This window comes from Haliotis rubra, unplaced genomic scaffold (genome assembly GCF_003918875.1).
Source record: "Haliotis rubra isolate DU_JTF1 unplaced genomic scaffold, ASM391887v1 Scf182, whole genome shotgun sequence".
Taxonomy (NCBI): Eukaryota; Metazoa; Mollusca; class Gastropoda; order Lepetellida; family Haliotidae; genus Haliotis; species Haliotis rubra.
Genome location: NW_025765803.1, coordinates 197,037 through 222,228, shown reverse-complemented (window position 1 = coordinate 222,228; position 25,192 = coordinate 197,037). Strand labels below are relative to the sequence as shown.

The 25,192-nt window shown below is 39.2% G+C and overlaps 1 protein-coding gene across 1 annotated transcript; it reads right to left on the bottom strand.

Moving 5' to 3' along the window:
* Window positions 1-3,813: 3,813 nt before the first annotated feature.
* On the bottom strand, window positions 3,814-24,985 carry LOC124273564 (26S proteasome non-ATPase regulatory subunit 11-like). Its single transcript, XM_046708842.1, has 12 exons — window positions 24,847-24,985; window positions 24,135-24,236; window positions 22,435-22,559; window positions 21,450-21,521; window positions 19,612-19,669; window positions 18,355-18,466; window positions 14,968-15,050; window positions 13,459-13,603; window positions 12,499-12,622; window positions 10,331-10,492; window positions 6,221-6,272; window positions 3,814-4,292 (listed from the first exon to the last, which is right to left on the bottom strand). Exons 1-12 carry the CDS (start codon window positions 24,926-24,928, stop codon window positions 4,150-4,152), a joined length of 1,260 nt encoding a protein of 419 aa, XP_046564798.1. The 5' UTR covers window positions 24,929-24,985; the 3' UTR covers window positions 3,814-4,149.
* Window positions 24,986-25,192: the final 207 nt, after the last annotated feature.

Sequence of the window (25,192 nt, the reverse complement as noted above, 5' to 3'; positions counted from 1 at the left end):
ATTTGACCTTGGCTCTTTAAAATTAGCATTTGTAAATAAAGAAAGGAGCTGGTTTTAGGTTATCTATTCAGGATATTTCACATATAGGCATATTGTGTTGCATAACCATCCCATGTTTTGATTGTATTACACAGATATCAATTGCATTCCTAACCATTCAAGTGATGTGTTTGAATTAAGATATTGTGTTATTTTTAAATGACAATGACATCTGCAACTGACCGATAAAAATATTCTGTGATTGAAAAATATATTGTTACTTTATTAAATCCCAATTGACTGTAATTATTGTTAAATGTTGATTATTAAGCTGTATGAATTACATTTACGAATGTTCCATTGTAGCACTATTCTCTCGGCTGAGTTGCGTCCCTTAGTTCGAGGGAGGACACTGCGAGTATTGGTTCGAATCCCGCGTCGTCCTTATTATGTTTCTAGGTTTGTCAGCACCGTGCCGGTGTTTGTTGTAAGCAGCTGGGGCCTGCATCACTTGCCTGATCCGTGAAGATCGGGTTAGAACTGATCTTCAGTAACCCATGCTTGTAATAGGCGACTAACGGGATCGGGTGGACAGGCTCGCTGACGTGGTTGACACATGTCATCGTACCCCAAGTGCGTAGATTGATGCTCATGCTGTTGATCACTGGATCGTCTGGTCCAGATTCGATTATTTACAGACCGCCGTCATATAGCTGGAATATTGCTGAGTGCGGCGTAAAACTAAACTCACTCAATCAGGCCTTCCTTCCACGTCATGTTTACACGTTATGTGGCTTGCTTGCTTGTCATCCAGACAACGCGTAATAACAAATCACTGTTTAAGAAATCCCTACGATTCCTTAGTTCAAGCGAGTGATATACAGCGGTGATAAAATCACTTACGTCTTTCACATATGAACGGAATTTCAGCTCAAACCAAATTGTCAAGCTCCCGTTTTTGTAATTTCAGTTGTTTTGGTCGGTCGGCCTATTAAACCAAACAAAACACCAGTTTATATTTGCGATATTCATGCACAAACAAGGGGACGAGTAAGTTTGGCAGAAGACACTTAGAGCATATTTATGTGATAAGGTAAAATTGTGTTGTTGACACACCAAAGATATTATTAAGGGGTGTGTGGACTCAAACCAGCGGATCCGTACTCAACTAAGGAACGCAACTCTGTGACCCAAGACAAACGGAGATATTCCGTATTTTACAAGTTGGTTGACGTGGATTAATACAAATAAACAATAAATGAGTAGTATATAAGATATCAAACTTCTGTCCTATAGATATATATTTTTTATCTATGATGATGAATTTTGAGGTTAAACTTTTTAAACCGCTGCTTTGTTACCGTTTCCTATGATTAGTTGTCAATGTTTATTGTGTATGCGACGACAGGGTGGATCTGTGATATTATATCGTGTGGTTACTTCAGTAAAAATCGTTGTTAGTTTATTTGTTGAATGTACTATGTGGGAGGCGATATTAACTTATAAAAAAGGATTCATCTTTAATATGCTGGAAATGACCGTATTTCCCCTATTATGAACCGAAAACTTAGGGCGATGTATTCTCAGTGGAGACTTACACTTTTAATGGGTGTCTAATGATACGGTTTAACAAAAAGCTGACCGGTGTGGCATCCGAGAGGTCGTTTTCTGAAAGGGCGCTCTGGTCACTGATTTTCCAGGCGATACTTAAAATGAAGTTAGCAAGGACCCGAGTTCTTAATGGAGGAAATACGGTAATTATGATTTTTTCTTCTGTACACAAGAAACGCACGCGAAGTTTACGAGAAACAAAACCTAACTTAAGAAAACTCGAATGTTTAGTGGTGGGATTCATACGAACATATGCCTGTGGGGAAACTCCCTGTATACTTCTTTGAATTGAGATTTACAGGACCACAAGAATAAGGTGAGCAAATCCTCGATCGGGGCGTTTGCTGGAAAATGTTTGACCCATAACAAGCTTATTTAAATGATTATGTGTGAATGCCAATATTTTCAGAACCTGGTTGAATGTACATGAGTCTTTCTGTCTGTGCACTCAGGGTGATCCGGCGAAAAACGTTGTCATGAGAAAATATCTTTATGATTTAGTTGGTTTAAAATAAATCGATTTAACATTATGCTGCTCTTTTTGTCTGTTTCAACGATGTTGTAATGATCGTTCCCTGAATTTCCTCATGTTTTATGTTTTTGTTAAACGTTTTTGTTATTTCGTTGTTTAATTTCAGCCGGGGATATTCGAACCATTATGGTCTGGCGGTAAATAATTGCATGAGTGAGTTTAGCTATACGCCGCACTCAGCTACATTCCAGCTATATGGCGGCGGTCTGTAAATAATCGACCCTGGACCAGACAATCCAGTGACCAACAGCATGAGCATCGATCTACACAGTAAATAATTGATATGGACAAGCTAACAAAACAGTGGTCGATGTCATGAACAACATTCGAAGCCGGTGGGGTACGATTTGATTTGGTTGGTCGGTTTTCTTGTTTAACAGCGCACACAGCAACGTGCCAATTAAATGGCTGTCTGTAAATATTGGAAACTGGACCACGGGTAGGGTACGATCTGAAGAAGTGAACCAAATCACCAATGACATGACTCACCAATTGCCTGGTTGCTTGTGTTTGTTCTAACAAACACTGACTGACTGAATTTGGTTTTACCCCGCTATTAGCAATATTCCAGCAACATCACAGCTGGGGACACCATAAATGAACTTCACACATTGTGCCAATGTGGAGAATCGAACCTGGGTCTTCGGCGTGACGAACGAACGCTTTAACCACTAGGCTACCCCACCGACCCTCACATCATATATGAAGGGAAATGGAGATTACTCCTCTCAGTAAAGTAGAGACTGCACTTTTGGGGGATGAGTCCCATCCGGGATTCGACCCGTGAAGATCCAGGTTAGAATTGGCCTTCAGCAACCCATGCTTGTTACATGAGACAACTTGATCGGGTGGTCAGGGTCGCTGACTTGGCGGACACAGGACACAGGACACCGATGCTAGTGATGTCGATCCCGATTGTCGGGTTCATGTACAAAATCAATGACATCCACCCGCCACCCACTTCCCATAAGTTTGAAGCATAATTTTTAAATATTTTTATGTACCAAATTGCTCACCTCCCAAAAAATTGATGACCCTTCCCCCGCCCCTTAAAATAATCAACACTACACCCCTTGCTAAACTTTATGAACGGTCCCTTACATGTAGTGACCAAGCTTTTACTTCGAGACAAACGTATACACATCAAAGTTCGACACAACGAAGTTTCACTATTTTTCGCGAGTGACACATTACACCATACACCGTAACTGTGCAGCAGTGAAGAAGACATTTATATTTACTGACCAATTACGAGTTCGAGGAGATTTGAACCGCTACCACCCCTTTTGGAATTGCACTCAGCACTCCGAAATATTCCCATATATACGACAGCACCTGTAAGCAGTTACCTGTATGTGAGATCCTATAAATATTGGAAGGGGATAGGGCAAGGCTGTAATTTTATATGGAAACTAGATATTTTTCCCCTATAACTTAAGACCAGATATTGATTTCATAAACACTAAAATTCTGTATGTTTTGTGTGAGTGAGTGAGTATAATTTTATGCTACTTTCACCAATATTCCAGCAAAATCTGGGTGGGGGATTTACCAGAAACGGCTTCAGACATTGTGCCCATGTTGAAAATCAAAGAAGTGCATGGAAGAGTGCATTTCTTTGGATAAATTCCAATGCACCCTCCCCCAAAACATCAAATATTTGGACCCTGATTGACATACACAAGTCACCATTTACGAAACATGTAATTTATTCAGATGATAACAAGTTCAATATGAATGAATGCACATATAAATACTCAAGTATTTCCTGTCCGATGTTCTCTGTTCACATGCAGTCTTCCATTGTACACCAGAACTCATTCCTCTTCAGATGCCAGAAATCCTTTCAAAGTATCATCAAAATAACTAAAACAATAGTGTTTAAACTGACAGCATTTTGATATTTTGGACAATGAAATATTACAAAATATTCAAACAAAATTGTCATTTTTGAAAGGATAAGTGGTGTTGTTGGTCATTGGAGAGGGAATATCCTTCAAGTAGATCAAGTCTTGATGAAGATGAGCCTAAGTGAGTTTTTTAGCTTTGTTGTACAGAGCATCAACAACCTTGCCCATGCTCTGTATTGTTTCGAGAGAGCTCTCGTATGTCTTGTCAACTGGGGTTTCATCAAACACAATCAGCACTCCGGCTCCTTGGTCCAGAATACCTACAAATGAAAAGTGATTGCTTGATATCGGTTTTTGTTCGTTGCTTACCATCACATTTAGCAATGTAACATGAGGGATTAAATTTTCGCGTAAAGTACAAATTCTAGTGAAGCCAATTTGTATTGGGATTGAGTCTAAGGCTGTTACGATTCGCTCGCATATTCATATTTTCGGTGAATTGAACCGAAGCCCTTCTTGAATTCAATTTGTTATTCGTGGTGACAAGAACCAAATATTCACAAATATTTACAATTTTATTGAGGGAGCGTGTTTTACTGGAACACTTATGCCTTTATCAAATTGAGATATGCAAGAATGGAATATGCACTAGCCTTGCAGTAGCGCAAGTCATGTTAGATTGCAAAGGCTGCACATGGTACTGTCGACTATACCTATTACATAACAAATTTGAGTGTCATGAGATAACTGGTTATTGCTGTGACAAATTAACACTGTCAACATAGACGTTCCATATTGTGCATCAATCACTTACTACAATATTGAATTCGTGAATAATTATTCGTTACCCAATATTCGTAATACATATAATATTTGCCAGATAGTGTAGTGTATGTATTTGTTGCAGCCCTAGTTGAGTCCAAGTCGGGATTTGAACCCACACTCTCAGTCAGGCACCATATTGCCTGCACAAAGTCGGTGATCTAACCTACAGCACTGAGCAGTAGTTCTGCTGTATGACTGGGATAGAAACTGGCAGTAGTCCAACAGACTTTGCTAAACTACCCAATACTTATGGTGTCATTGGACAAATAGAAACCTTCCATTTTTTAAGAGTTTTGTAATATGTTATTATAAAGACAAGTGGAAAGACAATTCATTTTTATTGATGTGAGGGCAGGCTGTTGATAGTTGAGTCTGGGCCAGATAATCCAGTGTTTACCTGAGCATCAACTAAGTTGTTTTGGTAGATAACATACTGTCAACATTGTCACTTTACCTGAATCCTACCCAGAATCCCAACAGCAGAATTTCTAACAAATGTAGTGATTTTGATTAGTTTCCAAATATTCCAGCTTTTTTTAATGTACCAACTATATGATGGTGTGATTACACAATGCCATTTAGATAGTGGTCAAATGGAACATATGTTATATTTGGGATTACACTTTCTTAGTAAAGTACAGATTCTAGTACTTTAATGGGCTGAGTCCCATCCGGGATTCAAACCCACGCCCTCAGAATCAGGCACCTAGTCGCTAGCACACAAAGTCAGTCGCCTAACCCGCTTAGCGACCGCGACTTCCAAGATGCCTGACTCTGAGGGCATGGGTTTGAATCCTGGATGGGACTCAGCCCAACAAAAGTACAAGAATCTGTACTTTACTAAGAAAGTGTAATTCCAAATGTAACATTTGTTATATATGATAGTGGTCTGTACATCAAGTCAGGACTACTAGTCCAGTGACTGATATCATGAGCATCAGTCTACCAAGCAATCAATCCAGTCAGCGAGCCTGACCATCTAATTACATAGCCTTTTACGCAGGAGTTCTCTTGGACAAAACAAGCCCTGTTCCTTGCTGTGTCTGACCACCCAAGCCAAGCCTGCCAATTCAAGATACGGCTGCCGAGGACCTTTGCTAATACAGTGAGTGAGTGAGTTTAGTTTTATGCCGCACTCAGCAATATTCCAGTAATATGGCGGCGGTCTGTAAATAATTGAGTCTTGACCAGAATATCCAGTGATCAACAGCATGAACATCGATCTACGTAATTGGGATACGATGACATGTGTCAACTCAGTCAGCGAGCCTGACCACCTGATCCTGTAAGTCGCCTCTTATGACAAGCATGGGTTATTGAAGAACAATTCTAGCCCGGACCTTCACGGGTCCTTGCTAAAATAGAATGACGATGAGGGACCTACAGACATCATATGACTCTGAGAATCCAATTTTCTACTCACCATGGAACTTTCTGTCTAAAATCATCTGGGATAATTTCTTTTCTACTACTGCCTGTAAAAGAAAATATTGGTTGTATTAGTCTCAACAAATACACAGAGCCTCAAGTGGGTAGCTTGATCTTCAAGTTCATATTCCATTCAGAAAGTGATCTTAGAGATATGATGTAGATCATTCTTTCTTCGAAATTCATGCTGGTCTGATAGCAAGAGACCACCAAATAATGCCGAGGACAAGCAAAAATCCAATCATTGTAGCAGTGCTTCAGCCAGGATTGTTTGAGTGTTGCCAGTGGCAACTTAACTAATAAAATGTGTGCCAGTGTAGTTGCGACTTTTACCATTCATGGTAATCGTGGTATAGAAAACGTGTGGATTATATAAAATGTGTGCCAGTGTAGTTGCGACTTTTACCATTCATGGTAATCGTGGTATAGAAAACGTGTGGATTATATAAAATGTGTGCCAGTGTAGTTGCGACTTTTACCATTCATGGTAATCGTGGTATAGAAAACGTGTGGATTATATAAAATGTGTGCCAGTGTAGTTGCGACTTTTACCATTCATGATAATCATGGTATAGAAAACGTGTGGATTATATAAAATGTGTGCCAGTGTAGTTGCGACTTTTACCATTCATGATAATCATGGTATAGAAAACGTGTGGATTATATCAAATGTGTGCCAGTGTAGTTGCGACTTTACCATTCATGATAATCATGGTATAGAAAACGTGTGGATTATATAAAATGTGTGCCAGTGTAGTTGCGACTTTTACCATTCATGGTAATCGTGGTATAGAAAACGTGTGGATTATATAAAATGTGTGCCAGTGTAGTTGCGACTTTTACCATTCATGATAATCATGGTATAGAAAACGTGTGGATTATATAAAATGTGTGCCAGTGTAGTTGTGACTTTTACCATTCATGGTAATCGTGGTATAGAAAACGTGTGGATTATATAAAATGTGTGCCAGTGTAGTTGCGACTTTTACCATTCATGATAATCATGGTATAGAAAACGTGTGGATTATATAAAATGTGTGCCAGTGTAGTTGCGACTTTTACCATTCATGATAATCGTGGTATAGAAAACGTGTGGATTATATCAAATGTGTGCCAGTGTAGTTGCGACTTTTACCATTCATGGTAATCGTGGTATAGAAAACGTGTGGATTATATAAAATGTGTGCCAGTGTAGTTGCGACTTTTACCATTCATGATAATCATGGTATAGAAAACGTGTGGATTATATAAAATGTGTGCCAGTGTAGTTGCGACTTTTGCCATTCATGATAATCATGGTATAGAAAACGTGTGGATTATATAAAATGTGTGCCAGTGTAGTTGCGACTTTTGCCATTCATGGTAATCGTGGTATAGAAAACGTGTGGATTATATAAAATGTGTGCCAATGGGCGCTCTAACATTGAAAAAAAGTGCCATTGCATATTTTTTAGTGTGAATGGCGCAATGGCGCTTGCCTGGCTGAAGCATTGTTGTAGTTCTCACTGACTAGTAGTAATTTAGAGTTATTATTCAGAGTAAGTTCTGACAGAAAGGAACATAGTGAACATTGTGTCTCACTCAAACTTTTGAGGACTGGTTGATCATCCAGTCAAAGAAATCAAATGTTGCTGCTATTAGCATCCACTGGGGCTGTTATGTTACTCACATATATGAACAACATTCCTTCATGCATTCAATTCGTTCTTTGCAATAACTAGAATGAAATATTCATTCATTTCTTAAAGGTTTTTACTTGAATTGGGATTTCATTTATCAAAGCAAGATCTGCAAAATGGAATATACCAAGCAGGATAATAGTAAACACTGTTATATATTTAATTTGGCAGTAATGTGGTGACTGCATTAATTGCTACAACAATAAATAGATCAACATAGCCAAGAAATTTACTTTGCTTCACTGAATACAGTGGACTCCCCCTAAACCAACATCGCTCGGGATAGGTGAAAAATGAGGTGAGGTGAGGTGCGAGGTTGTCGGCTAGAGTTACCTGCTCTTGCCGGTAGGGGGCCCCGTGGGGGCCCTGTAGGGGTGGTCTCATAACACAGAACGTGTTTTTCGTTTTGTAAATATTTTTTATTAAAATATAGTCACAACTGTCGTAGGCTTTTAAAACGGACATTTTAATGCTTATAAGTACCCCAAGGAGGACTTCTTCTGAAAAAGAAGTCAGTTTAGTGGGATGTTGGTTTAGAGGGATGTTGTTTAGAGTTTTTCGAAACTCAATTCAAAATTAAACCACACTGAGAAAAACAAAGAAAACCACAGGCATGAAAGCACTTCTGTATTATGCTTTCAATGGGTAGCCATTGTGACGTGTAGTGCAGTAACTGACCATGACTTCTCATTATAATATGTGTTGGTGGCACTGACTGTCAATACTCATGCTAAACTGAGATGATCTCAATGTCAATGTCAATGAATCATAACAAGCACTTAACATGTGACTGCACCAATCTATGAAACCATTGAACAAGAAGTTAGCAAGTAATTAAAGTCTGTTTGCATTGAAAACATACCGATGAATGTCAATTTAAACAAAAATGTAAATCGAATAGGATGAAATCAAGATTGCGAATCCTCATAATTTTACCTTGCCAACTGAACACTTAAATCTCAGAAAAAATTTCAACTTAGGATAAAAGTTGTTTAACAAACGATCATAGTTTCAAATCGTTATTAATGGTTTGTATGACAAGGGTGTATGCACATTAAATGAAACACCAGTACATGTAGAGTTGGTCTAAGTTAACGCTCATCACGAACCGCACGTGCATTTGTTTCACTGTTCCAACTACTGCTCTTGCCCCCTTGTAATAGAAACCAATAATAGCAATTTGAATATATGATCGTTTGTTAAACAACATTTGTCCTACAATGAATAAAATTCTGAGATTTAAATGTTCAGTTGGCAAGGCAAAATTATGAGGATTTGCAGTCTTAATTTCACTTTATTTGATTTACTTTTTTGTTTAAAGTGAAATACATCGGTACGTTTTCACTGCAAACAGACTATAACAGTTAATCAATCCTATCACACTTTGGTGGGATACCTCTCGCCCAAGTGTGTTGATTGCTATCTCAAATACACACTATGTTTTGGCTGATACAATCTCTTGTGAAATTACAATGTCGGCTTAGAAAGAGTCAATTTGCACTACAAACATGTTTTGGGACCAGATTTGAGTGTCGGATTAGAGGAATTTCTTACATGAAATTATATTGGGACAAATTCAGGACCAAATAAATATGTCGGTGTACAGGGAATGTCAGATTAGAGGGATGTTGGTTTAGATGGAGACCACTGCATACTGAACAATAGATCAACTGCTGACATGTTATAATCATTACCCAATATTCGTGAGATGTATCATACGTTCGTCCCTGCGGAGTTGCTGCAGACCTAGCACCTACAAGTATATTTCCATTAATGGCCAATAGCTTGGATCTGCTCACCAGAACACGCAGGATAAACCGTGGCACTGGAACCAGTCAGTTGGCTATGATGGAGATGTACCTTGATAATATTGTGCAATGATCCGTATCAAAATACAGCACTTTTATTTCATATTCTCCCTTTTTGGTGAGGAATCAAAACATGAATTGTTGTTTTCAAATTTCAGATAGCAAAGATATTCTGCTATTAGAAGGAAATACGTCTTCGGTGTGACGAGCGAACGCTTTAACCACTGGGCTGACCTGGATCTTCATGGGTCTGCGTAGTCTGTCTCACAGTCCCTGAACCACATTATATTCCCCCCAGCCTAGCCCTCCCTGCAATACTAAAGCCCTAATGAAGCATGTCCAGACTTCTCCACCTGGTTCCCCTGGGGCTCCTTTTCAATTTAACTGTAATCACGTGACCAGTCATGTGACATCTAGCGACAGGTGTCGCTAGTGTATCAGTCATGCTCAGTACATTCCCGCGAGCAGACGCCAAATGTCAGATGATAATAAAACACAGAGTTTAACCAGCGATTCAGCTACTGATGTGTTACAATCAAAATTACATGTATACATATTCAGAGACTAAATGTTAGTCTGGATCTGTCCTGACCGTACGCCAACTGAGCATACACTTACCACAGGTAACTTGATAAGGCCAGCTATGTGCTGTACTTGAACTCGAGAGAAAGGCTCGATGATTCTACACAGATTCTGTTCCAGTAAGTTGTCATAAAGTGTCTTCAGATGAGCATTCACGATGGGGTCATCTTCTAACTGGACCTTATATGTTGCCAGAGTCTGAAATAGGTACAAGTTGAGATAGTGAGTGAGTGAGTATGGTTTTACGCCACTTCTAGCAATATTCCAGAAATACCATAGCGGAGGACACCAGGAATGGGGCTTCACACATTGTACCCACGTGGGAAGTTGAGATCCCAGTCAGTTGCCTTGGGGACTCAAAGTGTCAAGCCAGATGATCTAAACAATATTTTAGTCAGCAGGGGTGGAAATAACCCATTGCCCAAGGCCAGTGTTTTTTTCTGTCGGGCAAGCAAATTTGTATATCACACTGTACCCGGTGTCCAGCTGACTTTCCAATGTTAATTATGTTGTTTATTTACAAAAATCAACAATAAAACGTCCGGTATAGTGGAAAAATTATCAGGGCAAGTGATTTTATATGTTCCACTGTTCCGGAGTACACTAGCAATTTTAAAGTTATTTCCACCCCCGGTCAGCATTATTTGTATACCACAGGCTTTACCATCCCCTTGTTTACTTCGTAGGCTTCATTTGTTAACGCTTTTATCAAAGCCCTTGTGTTGTTATTGTGTCTGGCTTCCTAATCCCTATTGTACTGTACAAACAACTACTTTAACTTGCATATATGCTCCTCTATTCTTATGCTGTTCATCACTTGCTTGATAACGGTGTTAGAACCTACACCGAAACGTTGCTCTCACAGCAATAAAGAAGTTGTTCATCCATACATTGATGACTTGCTTGATAACGGTGTTAGAACCTACACTGAAACGTCGCTCTCACAGCTATAAAGAAGTTGTTCATCCATCTATTGCTATCCTTCCTCAGCATTACTTGGCCAAGCTGTGTTGATGGCCAAGATCAGTGGGCACTAGGGGTGACTATTGAGGGGAAAACTACTATTGCGATAGCAATGGTCTATTGCAACAGTTTTTTCTCTCCTTGAATTATCCTACTGGAAGTCATTTCCCAGATGAATGCATAGTTTATATGAAATATAAACAAGTTGAAGTAGTTTCAGTCTCTTTTAATAACTGACAAGAAACTTGAAACCCAGATCAAGCAAATAACATAAACTCAATGAAGCTGCAAGTCTGCAACCAAACCAAAAAAAATACAAAACATAAATATTCAATAAAAATAAATGACCACCAATTACAAAAATATCGTTTCGTTTTTACCATCAATTAATTGCTATCGGAGACTCAACAATTGCAATCCATCGATAGTTTGATGCATTGTTACAGTCCTAGTAAGCATGAAAAACTGTTCCCTGGGTAAAGATCTTGCTATGTCTGCCAGAGTTATCTCCCCTTCACACAGATGGCAAGGCAATTGTCCTGGAACCAAGTCAACTTACAAAACAAGGGTAGAGGGACACCAATTTTTATAAATAACCTTTTTGGTCAATAATCAGAACAAGTGAACATCTACTTTTCACCTGTCCTATTTCCATCACCCTGCAGCTATATGACAATAGTACCCTTTTAAAAAATCAAGTGTGGACCCGAGGATCAAGTGGTCCACAACATCTTGAGCTTTGATCCACACAAGTGGGTTGTGACAACCACATAAGTATGGTTGCTGCAGATAAATATACCTATCGGGAATACATCTGATCAAGTGTCTACAAAGTATTGTTTAGTCCTGAAGCCTTTGCAGATTCACCTAATTCTCTACCTGGCTCACAAATACATTGGGCCATATTGATAGTTACTGTTGACAAAAGCTATTGTCATGACAAAAAGGGCATTGATATATATCATATTCAATCTTTCAATTTCAAGTGCGTGGAAAAGAAATATGCAGGGTTTGAAATTAAAACAGGTATGCTCATCTGAATTCAGTAATATTGATATTTCATTGTCACTATTAATTACTTGGCAGATTATTGTTTCAAACTATTGAGAACCAAAATTCATTCTAACGATTCTAATTCCATTCATAGGCTCTCAATTGCTCCATTTTTCCATTTTATTGGTCATATCAATGTTTTGTATTCTCAACATAAACTCACATCTGTACAGACATCTGACATTTACCTTCTGGAAGTCTGCCAGCGATCGCTTGTGGCTAGCCTGGGCTATACTCTTCATGGCGTCCACCTCTTGGCCTGTGTACTTGAGAGCCAGCTTGCCGCTTACGATGGCGTGTACCTCATCGGCACTGTTGTACGAGACAGGATTAGGTTATAGACATTTCAAATGTGTCTACATTACATAGAACTCATCCTCAGTGTAATCATCCTCCATGGGGTGACCAAATGGTTAGAGTGTTCGCTTGCAATGCTGGAGGACCCAGTTCAATTCCCTTAGTAGGTACACCGTGTGAAGCCCATTTTTGGTGTCTCCTGGCATGGTACTGCTGGAATATGACTTAAAGAGGCGACAAACCATACTTACTCTAACTCTACAGATTGTTTAATGCCACTTTATACTGTTTCAATTATAGTAGTTTTTTCCAGAGAGTGAGTGAGTGAGTTTAGTTTTATGCCGCTTTTTTTTACACGGCGGGGACACCAGAAATGGGTTTCACACATTGTACCCATGTGGGGAATCGAACCCGGGTCTTCGCAATGACGAGTGCACGCTTTTATCACTAGGCTACCCCACCGCCCCCCCTTTTCCAGAGACTAATTACAGAATACATGAGTGTTTCAGTTATATACAGCTAATGTGTAAATCATGTCAACAGCTTGATTTACGAGGAAAATCTAATGTGATGTAGATTCAAACATTTACCATTTTGGTGAAACCCGCTGAAAATCCAGAAACATGATCAGGGCGAACCTGGATTCAAACACATGACCATAGATTTCTGGCACACCCAAGGGAAGCAACTCTGCACAGACAACTGCTCACATGTGACCAGTTTAACTTCATAAAACCCCATGAGAAATAACATTTAGTATTTGCCTAATGATTCCAGGGACAACAGTAGAGTTAACTAATACAGTAAAGGCTGATACAATATTTGATCAAATGCTACATTCACACACTTACAGATTCAGCATGATTTTGCACAGTAACATATATTTAAGTGCTGTGATAGCTTTGGGGCTGTCAACCGAATCGTAGCCTTCGAATGCTTCGTAGAAATAAGAGTAAGCTGTCTTGAAGTCTCTCTCGTCAGCTGCATGAAGTATACCTGGAGAAATGGAAAACAACCATAACTTCGGGTAGAAAAACATAATGGTAGGAAGGTTTAGACTGTCAAACATAATGGTAGGAAGGTTCAGACAGGTAAACATAATGGTAGGAAGGTTCAGACAGGTAAACACAATGGTAGGAAGGTTCAGACAGGCAAACATAATGGTAGGAAGGTTCAGACAGGCAAACAATGGTAGGAAGGTTCAGACAGGCAAACATAATGGTAGGAAGGTTCAGACAGGCAAACATAATGGTAGGAAGGTTCAGACAGGCAAACATAATGGTAGGAAGGTTCAGACAGGTAAACATAATGGTAGGAAGGTTCAGACAGGCAAACATAATAGTAGGAAGGTTCAGACAGGCAAACATAATGGTAGGAAGGTTCAGACAGGTAAACATAATGGTAGGAAGGTTCAGACAGGCAAACATAATGGTAGGAAGGTTCAGACAGGCAAACATAATGGTAGGAAGGTTCAGACAGGTAAACATAATGGCAGAAACAGGTAGATAAATGTAATAGTAGGAAGATTCAGACAGGTAAACATAATGGTAGGAAGGTTCAGACTGGCAAACATAATAGTAGGAAGGTTCAGACAGGTAAACATAATGGTAGGAAGGTTCAGACAGGTAAACATAATGGTAGGAAGGTTCAGACAGGTCAACATAATGGTAGGAAGGTTCAGACAGGTAAACATAATGGTAGGAAGGTTCAGACAAGCAAACATAATGGTAGGAAGGTTCACACATGTAAACATAATGGTAGGAAGGTTCAGACTGGCAAACATAATGGCAGAAACAGGTAGATGAAAGTAATAGTAGGAAGATTCAGGTAGACAAATATATTTGTAGAATTAGTCAAGGTTGACTAACAAAATGGTAGAAAGATATGTTGTTAGAAACAATCAGATAGACAAACATAATGGTTGAAATATACAGGCTCAGCTAGTCAGCGATCCTGACCACCCAATCGCGTTAATCACCCTTTATAGTGAGTGAGTGAGTTTAGTTTTATGCCGCACTCAGCAATATTCCAGCTATATGGCGGCGGTCTGTAAATCATCGAGTCTGGACCAGACGATCCAGTGATCAACAGATGAGCATCGATCTGCGCAATTGGGAACCGATAACATGTGTCAACCAAGTCAGCGAGCCTGACCACCCGATCCCGTTAGTCGCCTCTTACGACAAGCATGGGTACTAAGATCAATATGCTAACCCGGACCTTCATGGCTCAATCACCCCTTAGGAGTTACAGATGTTATGTTATAAAGTATTTAGTTATAGTGTCCTGTACATATATGATTCTGGGCCAGACAAACAGGTGAATACAAGTATAACTTGAAAACATCCAGAATAGCTCACCTGATTGCTGGTCAAGGGCAGCTTGTAGTTTGGGTGGGCAATAAATGCCATTGGCTGTCGTTCTACCAGATGTCAGTGCAGCTCTGAATGATAAACAACAGGTAAGATGAGTGAGTGAGTGAGTTTAGTTTTACGCAGACAATCCAGTGAACAGCAAGAGCATCGATCTACGCAATTGCTGAAGATCAATTCTAACCCGGATCTTCACAGGTTACAGGTAAGATGAGGCAGTCTTCAAGGTATTCATCTGTCAATACATAAGGCTGGATGCTCAAAATAACATGACACCTCATAAAAGAATGTCTCAACCATTGCTAACTACATGTGGACCATATTTTCTAAACTAAAAGTAGATCTTGAATGGCACTTGCAAAGAACAAAATATTTTTGAAATTGATATCTCATGGTATTTAACCCAAAAACCCAAATGAAGGCAGTTATTTATTAGCATGATGGTGTAAGCCTTGTTTTGGGAGAAAGCAGCCTTTGGCTTTGTTGAGTACATGTGGGCATTTTCTAAACCTTCAAACAGCAATATTCCATCTTCAAAATACAAGGTAGTTCTTATATGTAAGTCTCTTTTGGGAGTGAGTTTAAGTTTTATGCCGCACTCAGCAATATTCCAGCTATATGGCAGCGGTCTGTAAATAATTCGAGTCTGGACTAAACAATCCAGTGATCAACAGCATGAGCATCAACCTACACAATTGGGAACCGATGATGTGTGAACCAAGTCAGCCAGCCTGACCACTGATCCTGTTAGTCGCCTCTTCCGACAAGCTTGGGTTACTGAAGATCAATTCTAAACCCGGATCTTCACGGGTGCCTCTTTTGGGGACCAGTGTGATGGTATGCACATGCGCTTTGTTTTACCCTGCACTCGGCAGTATTCCAGCTTCTAAATATGCTGATCCATTCCATCAGGATATGAACACACACCATTAAACAATTTGTACCACCCTGTCCAAGAAATAGTTTCTTACAACCAGCACAGGTTGCTGGGGACCTATTTGAAATAAGGTGGTGATATTTGCAAAAGACTACTGACACTATACAATATGTATGTATACACTATGCCTTTTAGAAAGTAGTAAAATTACCATGTAATATTTACGACTACACTTTTTCCAAAAAGTGCTAATTCTAGTAATTATTTGGGTTGAGCATCTCCTAGGATTTGAGCCCACATTCCCAGAGCGAGGCATCTGACTGCCTGCATGGGGGTACACAAAGCATGTGATTGAGACTACAAGTCTACATTTTTATGGAAACTACAACAGCTGCAAAAAGCGATAAGGTGCCTGACTCTGAGAGTGTGGGATTGAATTCCAGATGGGACTCAACCCAAATAAATACTATAATCCCTACTTTACTGAGAACCTGAAATCCCAATTAGTGAGTGAGTGAGGTTTTATGCAACTTTTAGCAATATTCAAGCAATATCATGGCGGGGTGGTGGGTGTGTGTGTGTGTGTGGAAAAAATTGGGGTACACAAGAAATGGGCTTCACACATTGTACCCATGTGGTGTATTTTGCGAACCCGGGTCTTTACAGCGGAAGCTTAAACCATCAGGTTACATCACCGCCCCTTGAAACCAATGAGCACGGGTATGGTGCCTACTAACCAAGAATCATGATTAGGACAAATCTGATTCAAACTACGATTTGGGAATCTCATCTTGAACAACCTTGCCATTTGTGCTCTCCACATCTATTTTCTTATATTCAGATAAATATTATTGCTTGCTTGTTTGTTGTTTAACACCAGACCCAGCAATATTCCACCTATATGTCGGTGGTCTGTAAACTAACAACTTTGGACCAGACAATCCAGTGACTGACATTATGAGCATCAATCTACCCAACTGGTATACGATGACATATGTTGACCAAGTCAGCAAGCCTGGAATATTATTGTGTAAAGTTAAATACTTGAACTATATGTTGGGTGCTGAAGTGTTTGAGTGAGTGAGTGAGTTTGGTTTTACGCCGCTTTTAGCAATATTCCAGCAATATCACGGCTGGGAACACCAGAAATGGGCTTAACACATTGCACCCATGTGGGGGAATCGAACCCGGGTGTTCAGCATGACGAGCGAACACCTTAACCACTAGGCTACCCCACCGCCCCCTGAAGTGTTTGACAATGACACGGGATGTACATGCATGTTTTATTTTCAACATGCTGATGCAGATATTACTCAGCTGCCATTTTGTAGTCATGGACAAAGGGGAGATAATTTGAGAGAAATATCATGCACATGATTCCTTTTCTTCAGTTAAATTTGATGCAAAACAAATGAACAAATGCCTGTCGATTTTGGGTTAAATGACAAAAGCTCTTGTGAACCTTGCAATAAGTAAAACAATAACAAATAGCAGTATTTTGGTTAGAGGTGACTATTGAGGGGGAAACACTATTGTGATAGTCTATTGCTATATTGATAGTCTATTGCGACCAACTATTGCAATACTATTAGTTGTTTCAGTCTCTTTTAATAACTGACAAGAAACTTGAAACCCAAATCAAGTAAACAGTTAAACTATAAACTCTATGAAACTGCAACTCTGTACCCAAACAATAAAAAAAAATCAACAGAACAAATCTGGTACTTCATGTATTTAGTGCTGCGCATTTATCAACAGAAGTCAATTGTCAAACTATTGATAGTCACACATACTATCGATGCATTGATAGTTTTTCGTTTCTACCATCAACTAATTGCCATAGGAGATTCAACAATTGCAATCCATTGATGGTTCGATGCATCTTTACAGCCCTAATAGTGGTGTACAGGTTATACTGCATTCTCTTCCCACAGAGGTTACTTGTCATATCTTCCCACGAACCTCTGTTCTAATACGGCCATATTTCCCGGTTCTCGTAAAATCCCCTAGCGGCAAAAGATCGCAAGACGAATGATCTCCCTTCTTTCTATCCAATCAGAACACGTGTTACATCGACTTAGATTCAACTTGACTAACACAAGCAAATGTGCGGCCACAAATTTCCCCCATCTGCCGGGGACTTGTGTTGATGTTACACACAAGACTTTTAATGGCTAGCTTGTCCGTTGTCAACGAGGGCGATGGAGACGCCACTGATCTGCCATAACATGACTGAGCTCTGTCTAGAAGAAACGTTTGCGCATCGCGCAGGGGAAGAGGTTTAGTTTTCTCGAAGCATACGGAAATTACCGAGGCATTGCGAATGATCACTTTTGAAACAACGTCGCTGATTGCACAACTAAATCTGATTGCCTCCAATCACGAGTCTTGAACGCTCACACCATGAAAGGGCCGTATTAGAACAGAGGTTACGTAGGAAGATATGACAGGAGTAACCTCTGTGGGAAGAGAATGGTTATACTGTGGAATCTTATTACCTGGCTTTTGGCAGGTTGGAGAGTGCGTGGTAGATCTTGCTCTCTAGGAGCTGCACCTCCACCAGCAGAGCCTTGTCATCCAGCTTCTTCAGCTCCTTCAGCAAGCTTGATGCTGAAGCAAATCCCTGGGTTGTTACACATAGCAAGTAGTCATAGACTGGACCCTATGCTTGTTTAAGTGGCACTGAGACTGATAGGCAGTGATGACGTGATGAATTTGTGACGTCATTCCCACACTTGGATGCTTGACATATAGATCACTGGTTTGTTCAACAGGCTCCCACTATACATCTGGAGAGTGAGTGAGTGAGTTTAGTTTTAGGCCTCACTCAGCAATATTCCAGCTATATGGCGGCGGTCTGTAAATAATCGGTCTGGACCAGACAATCCAGTGATCAACAGCATGAGCAATTGGGAACCGATAACATGTGTCAACCAAGTCAGTGAGCCTGACCACCCGATCCCCTTAGTCGCCTTTTACGACAAGCATAGTCGCCTTTTATGACAAGAATGGGTTGTTGAAGACCTATTCTAACCCGGATCTCCATGGGTCATACATCTGGAGAAATGCAGAAAGGGTTTGGTTTTGGTTTGTTGTTTCTCGCCGCACTCAGCAATATTCCTACTATATGGCGGCGGCGGTCTGTATATAAATTCTGGACCAGACAATCCAGTGATCAACAGTATGAGCATCAGTCAAATTAATTGTACAGAAAGGGAAACAACCCAAACCAATATCATATATTCCATAAAGATTTTGTTTGTTGTATTAACGCCGCAATCAACAATATTCCAGCTGTATGACTGTGGACTGTAAATAATTATGTCTGGACCAGTGCTTGACATCATGAGCATAGATCCATGAAAATAACATACGAGAAGAATTACGATGAGACGTCAACCAAGTAAGGCTGACCACTGGATCCCATTCGTCGCCTCTTATGACAATCATGGGTTGCTGAAGACCAACCCGAACCAAGATTTTCATGGGTTGGTCAGAAAAGAATTACAGATGTTATGTTGTTTGGCAGTATTCAGTTATAATGGCAGCCTGTCCATATGGGATTCTGGGCCAGACAAACAGGTGACTGACATACACATCAGCGTCATCATCATCATCAACTTGATCAAATCTCCAAGCAGCTACTGAAGATAAAAACATTAACTGCAAAAGGTATTTTGAAACCTATTCAGCAGAATGACCCTGCTTACAAAAGAAATGGTATATTGTCTGTGTATGTTTGTGCCAACTCTTACCTAGCGCCAGCGTTCCCTGATAGCTCTTGGTATCAAAGTAGAGAGCAATGAGCCGAGCCTGTAATGGAACAAAAAAGTCATTTGAATACACATGACATAGTGAGTTTGTTTTCAGGAATTTATCTAGTTGATTGTTGTTTAAATTAATGCAGTAAGCAGCAGTATTGCAGCTTTATATATGGCAGCAGTCTGTAAATAATCGAGTCTGGACTAAACAATCCAGTGATTAACAGCATGAGCATCGATCTACGCAGTTGGGATACGACGACATGTGTCAACCAAGTCAGCAAATCTCACCACCCAATCCGATAAAGTCACAGTCCCCACTGGATTCCGCGGTCACGGAATATTTTGCAGAATTCACCTCCGAGTGCAGAATATCATCTAAGCCGCAGAAAAGCAATTTTCATGCAGAACACTGCAGAATTTGCAATTCCTCGCCGCAGAATTCATAAAATTTCATGCAGAATTTTGAATAACAGTCGACTTGTTTACAAATCATCCAAACTTCAAACATGTCATTCAGCGAACCCCATTCAGCCAGCTAAACCAGGTGTTACTAAAAGTTGGGTAGGCATTTTTAAACGTACATAGTGTACGTCACAATCGTTTATGTTAGTCATGTGAAGTCTAACAGTTTTGATCTGAACTATGGCACAATATGGAATCACATGCTTAGCAAAACTTGCTAGGCGATACGTGAATGCTGTTACTAATTCAGCTGATGCAGAGCGCAGCTTTTCCCTCTATAACCTTGTATTGACAGGACGCCGAAGATCCCTGAAAACAGACTCAGTCAAAGCATTGGTATTTCTTAACTACAATCAGAGACTCCAGTATGACAAGTTCAATCAAGAGACAATGGCAGATATTCCCAATATTCTTCCAGAAGATCCAGACCGTCCCGTAGTTGAATCTCCACTTCCTGCTCTCCCAGAGCTGCCTGAATTGACTTAATCTTAACGTAACATGTCAAGTTAAAGAATAAAAACATGGTATATGTTACAAGCCTTTTATTTGTGTTCAATTTGATGTCAAGTAACAAAGTTTTAGCAGTTATATCATTGCAGAATTTTGTGCAGAATTTGTAAAATTCAAATGCAGAATTTACTTAAATTCGCCGCAGAATTTCATTTTTTTTGCCGTGGAATCCAGGGGGGACTGAAGTCACTTCTTATGACACGTATAGGTTCCTGAAGACCAATTCTAACCCGGATCTTCAAGGGTAGGAATTCATCTAAGATTCCATGCTAAACATACAGGAAATCTTGGAATCTTCTCAAATTGTTTATTTTCTCAAATTAAGATAGACACAACATTGACAATTAAACAGCAAAGCTTCAATTACCACTCTATCTCACTAATCCCTGTGTTTTGGCAAATTATGATATTATGTTACGATATTTAGATAACCCAAATACTGACAATCATTATATTTTATTTATCGGTTGCCATTGACGATGATTCTGTTATGCCAGTGGTTTAGTTTAAGTTGCAGTTAGTAATGTTCCAGCTTCATTACAGCAAGGACACCAGAAATACGCTTCACACACTTTACCCATGTGGGAAATCGAACCCAGGTCTTCGGTGTGTGCAAGCCCAGTAGCCACTATGCTACCCCAATACCACTGCACATCTGGTTCCCTGACTTGGTTGACATGTCATTGTATCCCAGTTGCGTAGATTGATGCTCATGCTGTTTATCACTGGATTGTCTGGTCCAGATCCATTATTTACAGACTGCTGCCATATAGCTGGAATACTACTGACAGTGCTGAGTGTGGCGTAAACAACAACCAACCAAGCAAATGAAAATGTCCTCCATTAGCTCTGCTCACCTCTAGGGCTTGTCTAAGGAATGTCCTCTTTTCATCTTTGGCCCAGTCAATGCATTCCTGACAGAGTTCAACCTGAAAACAATATTCAGTGAAAATTACCATGACAGCCAAAACGGATCTGAAAAGCATCAATTATAGACCTGACAGTGGATGACCTGACAAATATTCTCAAAATTGGCACAAGAGATGCAAATAACATGTTATTTGAAAATAAACATGATACGGCCACATGTTCAACATATCATCATTGAGTACAGAGTGTATTTTCAGGGTTTTACCGTAGCCTACAGAACTATAAGTTGGTACAATGTGTATCGTTGTGTGTCCTTCAGGATGCAATATGTATTTTTTCCTGCATTCATTCTATACATTTGCACATACTGGGTGTACATATCTGCATTGTATAAGACTTTGAATTTTTATCATGAAATATATTATTTTATGTTGAATGTCCCTGTGTTGTTAAGGCAGATTGAAAGCAGTTCCGACAGACATGATATTTCACTTCAGGAACATATATTTCCTATTTTTGTAGATATAGCATTTCATCACTTACCCAATATATAACAATTGTATTTACTTTTCAATATGATGTATAGATTAATTCAGCAGTGTCACTTTACAGCATTTGAAGTGACCACTTCGTCAGTCTACCTCAATCACAAGTAAGTGAAACTGCCAAGTAAGCAATCAAGAACAATCAAGATACAAGATCACTGTGGCCTGTAAATAGTCAAGTTTTGACATGGCCAACTTACAAGATACAGTCTGACGAACCTTAGAAACAACTGTTACATTAATATCAACAAAGAATGAAATGTGTATCAATTACAGCAAGATTGCATCTAAAGCAATGCGAAAACATGTATTTCCATCAAGACATTGAGAATGATGTGTTTAAGTCCCTATTGTAATAAACTAACATATTCTTTCATAATCTCAAACAGTTGACATGGTTACAAGACAAACAGTCCTGTAAGCATACCTCTTTACCGGTCCCTGCTTCCATGTCCAAAAACAGGTCAACAAGAGCTCGCACCAACTTCGCTGCCTTTGCTTTGCTCACCATACCCAGGAATGGTCGCGTGAACTTAATCAGGCCGGCTAACTCTAAAATCCAAATATTTAGTCAAAATACACTACCATGTACAAATAAAGTACACATATCAAAGCACAACAAAAAGTAACATTTCTCAGGCATAACTAGAGCTCAAAATGTGATGCAAGTGAGTCTTCACTCTGGCACTTTGATCAATGATAAAAGAATTCCTCTGACAAGCAAACATTCTAAGTTACAAATGACATCAAATTCACTGTGGACATACAGAAAAAATAAGTGATATCATGATCAAACGTTTAGTGCTTTCTTTAGAATCTTACACATTCATAATTCTAAATTTATGTCCCTCGCAATAATTGTATATCTATTAACCTCTGATTACTTTTAACATGATTACTTTTTTACAAGTAGCATGAATGTCTATCATAAACCTGTGGCGGGATACACCCGAACTGGCCCCTGGATATTTAACCCCAACCGACCCTGGATATTTAACTCAAACCGGCCCCGCACCCGAACCGGCCCCTGGGTTAATTAACGGTAATCAGACAGACAATTATTCAGACAGACATGAAGATTTCAATTAATTTATTATACATATACAGACATGAAGATTTCAGTTAATTTATTATATATATACAGACATGAAGATTTCCTTTTCCTTATTGTGCCATCCTGAAGCTACTTCTTAGTTATGAATCATGTCCTTCAGATAATGTCTTTTATGAGATTATATGCAAGGTGAAGATAACAGTATACGGTGCAGTTGACATTGAGTGAACGCAATTAGTGTCCAGTAAGAGCATACGCTTAAGGCAACATGTACATTAATTCGCTCACGATAATCCGTTCAAGGAAATATTAAAACAACACATTCACTTTAATCGCTCAGTGAGACGTGCGTAAAATAACAGTTTAATTTTGGAGCTGAAGAATGTTTTAGTTTTCATAATGTTAGTAGAATTCACTCTGTGAAAGGTGGTTAATGTGTGTTGAAAATCTTTACAAATGTTCCACACATGGAAACATGCAAAAAGATAAAGGACGACATTATTTTTCGTTACTGGAAACTTGGGCATAACAAAAGTGAACGCGGAATTCATTATATTGGATTTATGTGCTATTCTTGTATTGAATTAATGTGTCAATTCTGTGGATACGATACAACGAAATGTAAGTACACGTTTTACTTTAGTATTGTTTTGCAATTGATCTTTTAGATTCTTAAATGAATTACATAAAATGTCCTCTACCACGGGATCTCTGTGATCAGCAGCACTTGCATGTTCACTTGCCTCTCATCGACACTAATATTCGCTAATATATTTTCAAAAATCGATATTACACTAAAAGACATATGAGTAATATGTTTTCGTCATTTATGTTAAAGGAACTTTAATTCATATGTCAATGTAGAAATATTTACTTCTCGGGGCCGGTTTGGGTCAAATATCAGGGACCGGTTCGGCTTGGGGCCGGTTCGGGGGTAATTCCCTGTGGCATGTTGTACTACTGTTTATCTATACCTGTGATATGTTGTCTTTCTGTGTAACAGTACCAGTGGTATGTCGTACAGCCCATTTACCTGTGGTATGTTGTCTTACTGTACATTATTGTCTATTTACCTGTGGCCTGTTTTGTTCCTGCAAAGAGAGCACCAAGCTCCAGAACAGCCTGTTCCTTCACCTTTACCCATTCTTCACCCTTGTCTCCGCTTTCTCTCTTTACTGGAAACAGGTAATGTGGTACAAATATCATATATATATACTGGACTCTAAAAGAAGTTAAAGAACATAAAATTATTTTACATTACTATAATTAATCTGTCATGACTTAACTATAGTATACTTTTGAATGGTTTTACTTACAATTACCATGATTACATTTAATAAATTTGTTTAACATGTTTAAAGAGGTAGGATAGCTCAGACAACCTCTGAAGATCAGGTAAACCTTAACGAACTAATTGGTTTGGGTTTGGAACAGCAATATCAAAACCATGGACATGATGAATATCCTAAATTCGTGGACTCGCGAATTTAGGAGACAACAGTACAATGTGATGTGTTGTCTTCGGCTCGTGGGACACTCTTTACAGCAAACAATGATGCCCGATAACAATATAAATATTACCTAAATCCCAACGACTACACTGAAACAACCCATTGATGCCAGTGATGATTCAAATTCGATATGTTGACATGTGTTGTTTGCATGATTGTGCAGAATTTGAAGACCGGCAAATCAAGCAGCAAGATAATGAGACACAATCTCTAGCAAAATTCTTGTAAATTGTGGGAAAGCAGAGCTGAAATGTGTTTTTTGACGATTTCTCACCTATTCCAGACAAAATGTCAATTGCTCCAGCCTTATTCGTTAATTTAAGTGCAAGGGCTTTCTCCAACTCGGCGGCAGCCATGATGATCGGATATTTGTACGGGAATACATGGTATACTACTGACTCTTTCCGTTTTCTTTATGAAAATAAGAACTGCAATCATAAAGAATATAATTGCTCAGAAACAACAATAATTTACAATAGTATATAGTAAAGACATTATAACATGAAAGTAAGGCATGCGTCCAAATGTTATCAATGTTACATGTGCAGTCAAAACGCATATAAATAGTAGGAGATAGGAATGTAGTTTTATCAAGGGAGGTAATTATTAGTGGACTGCAG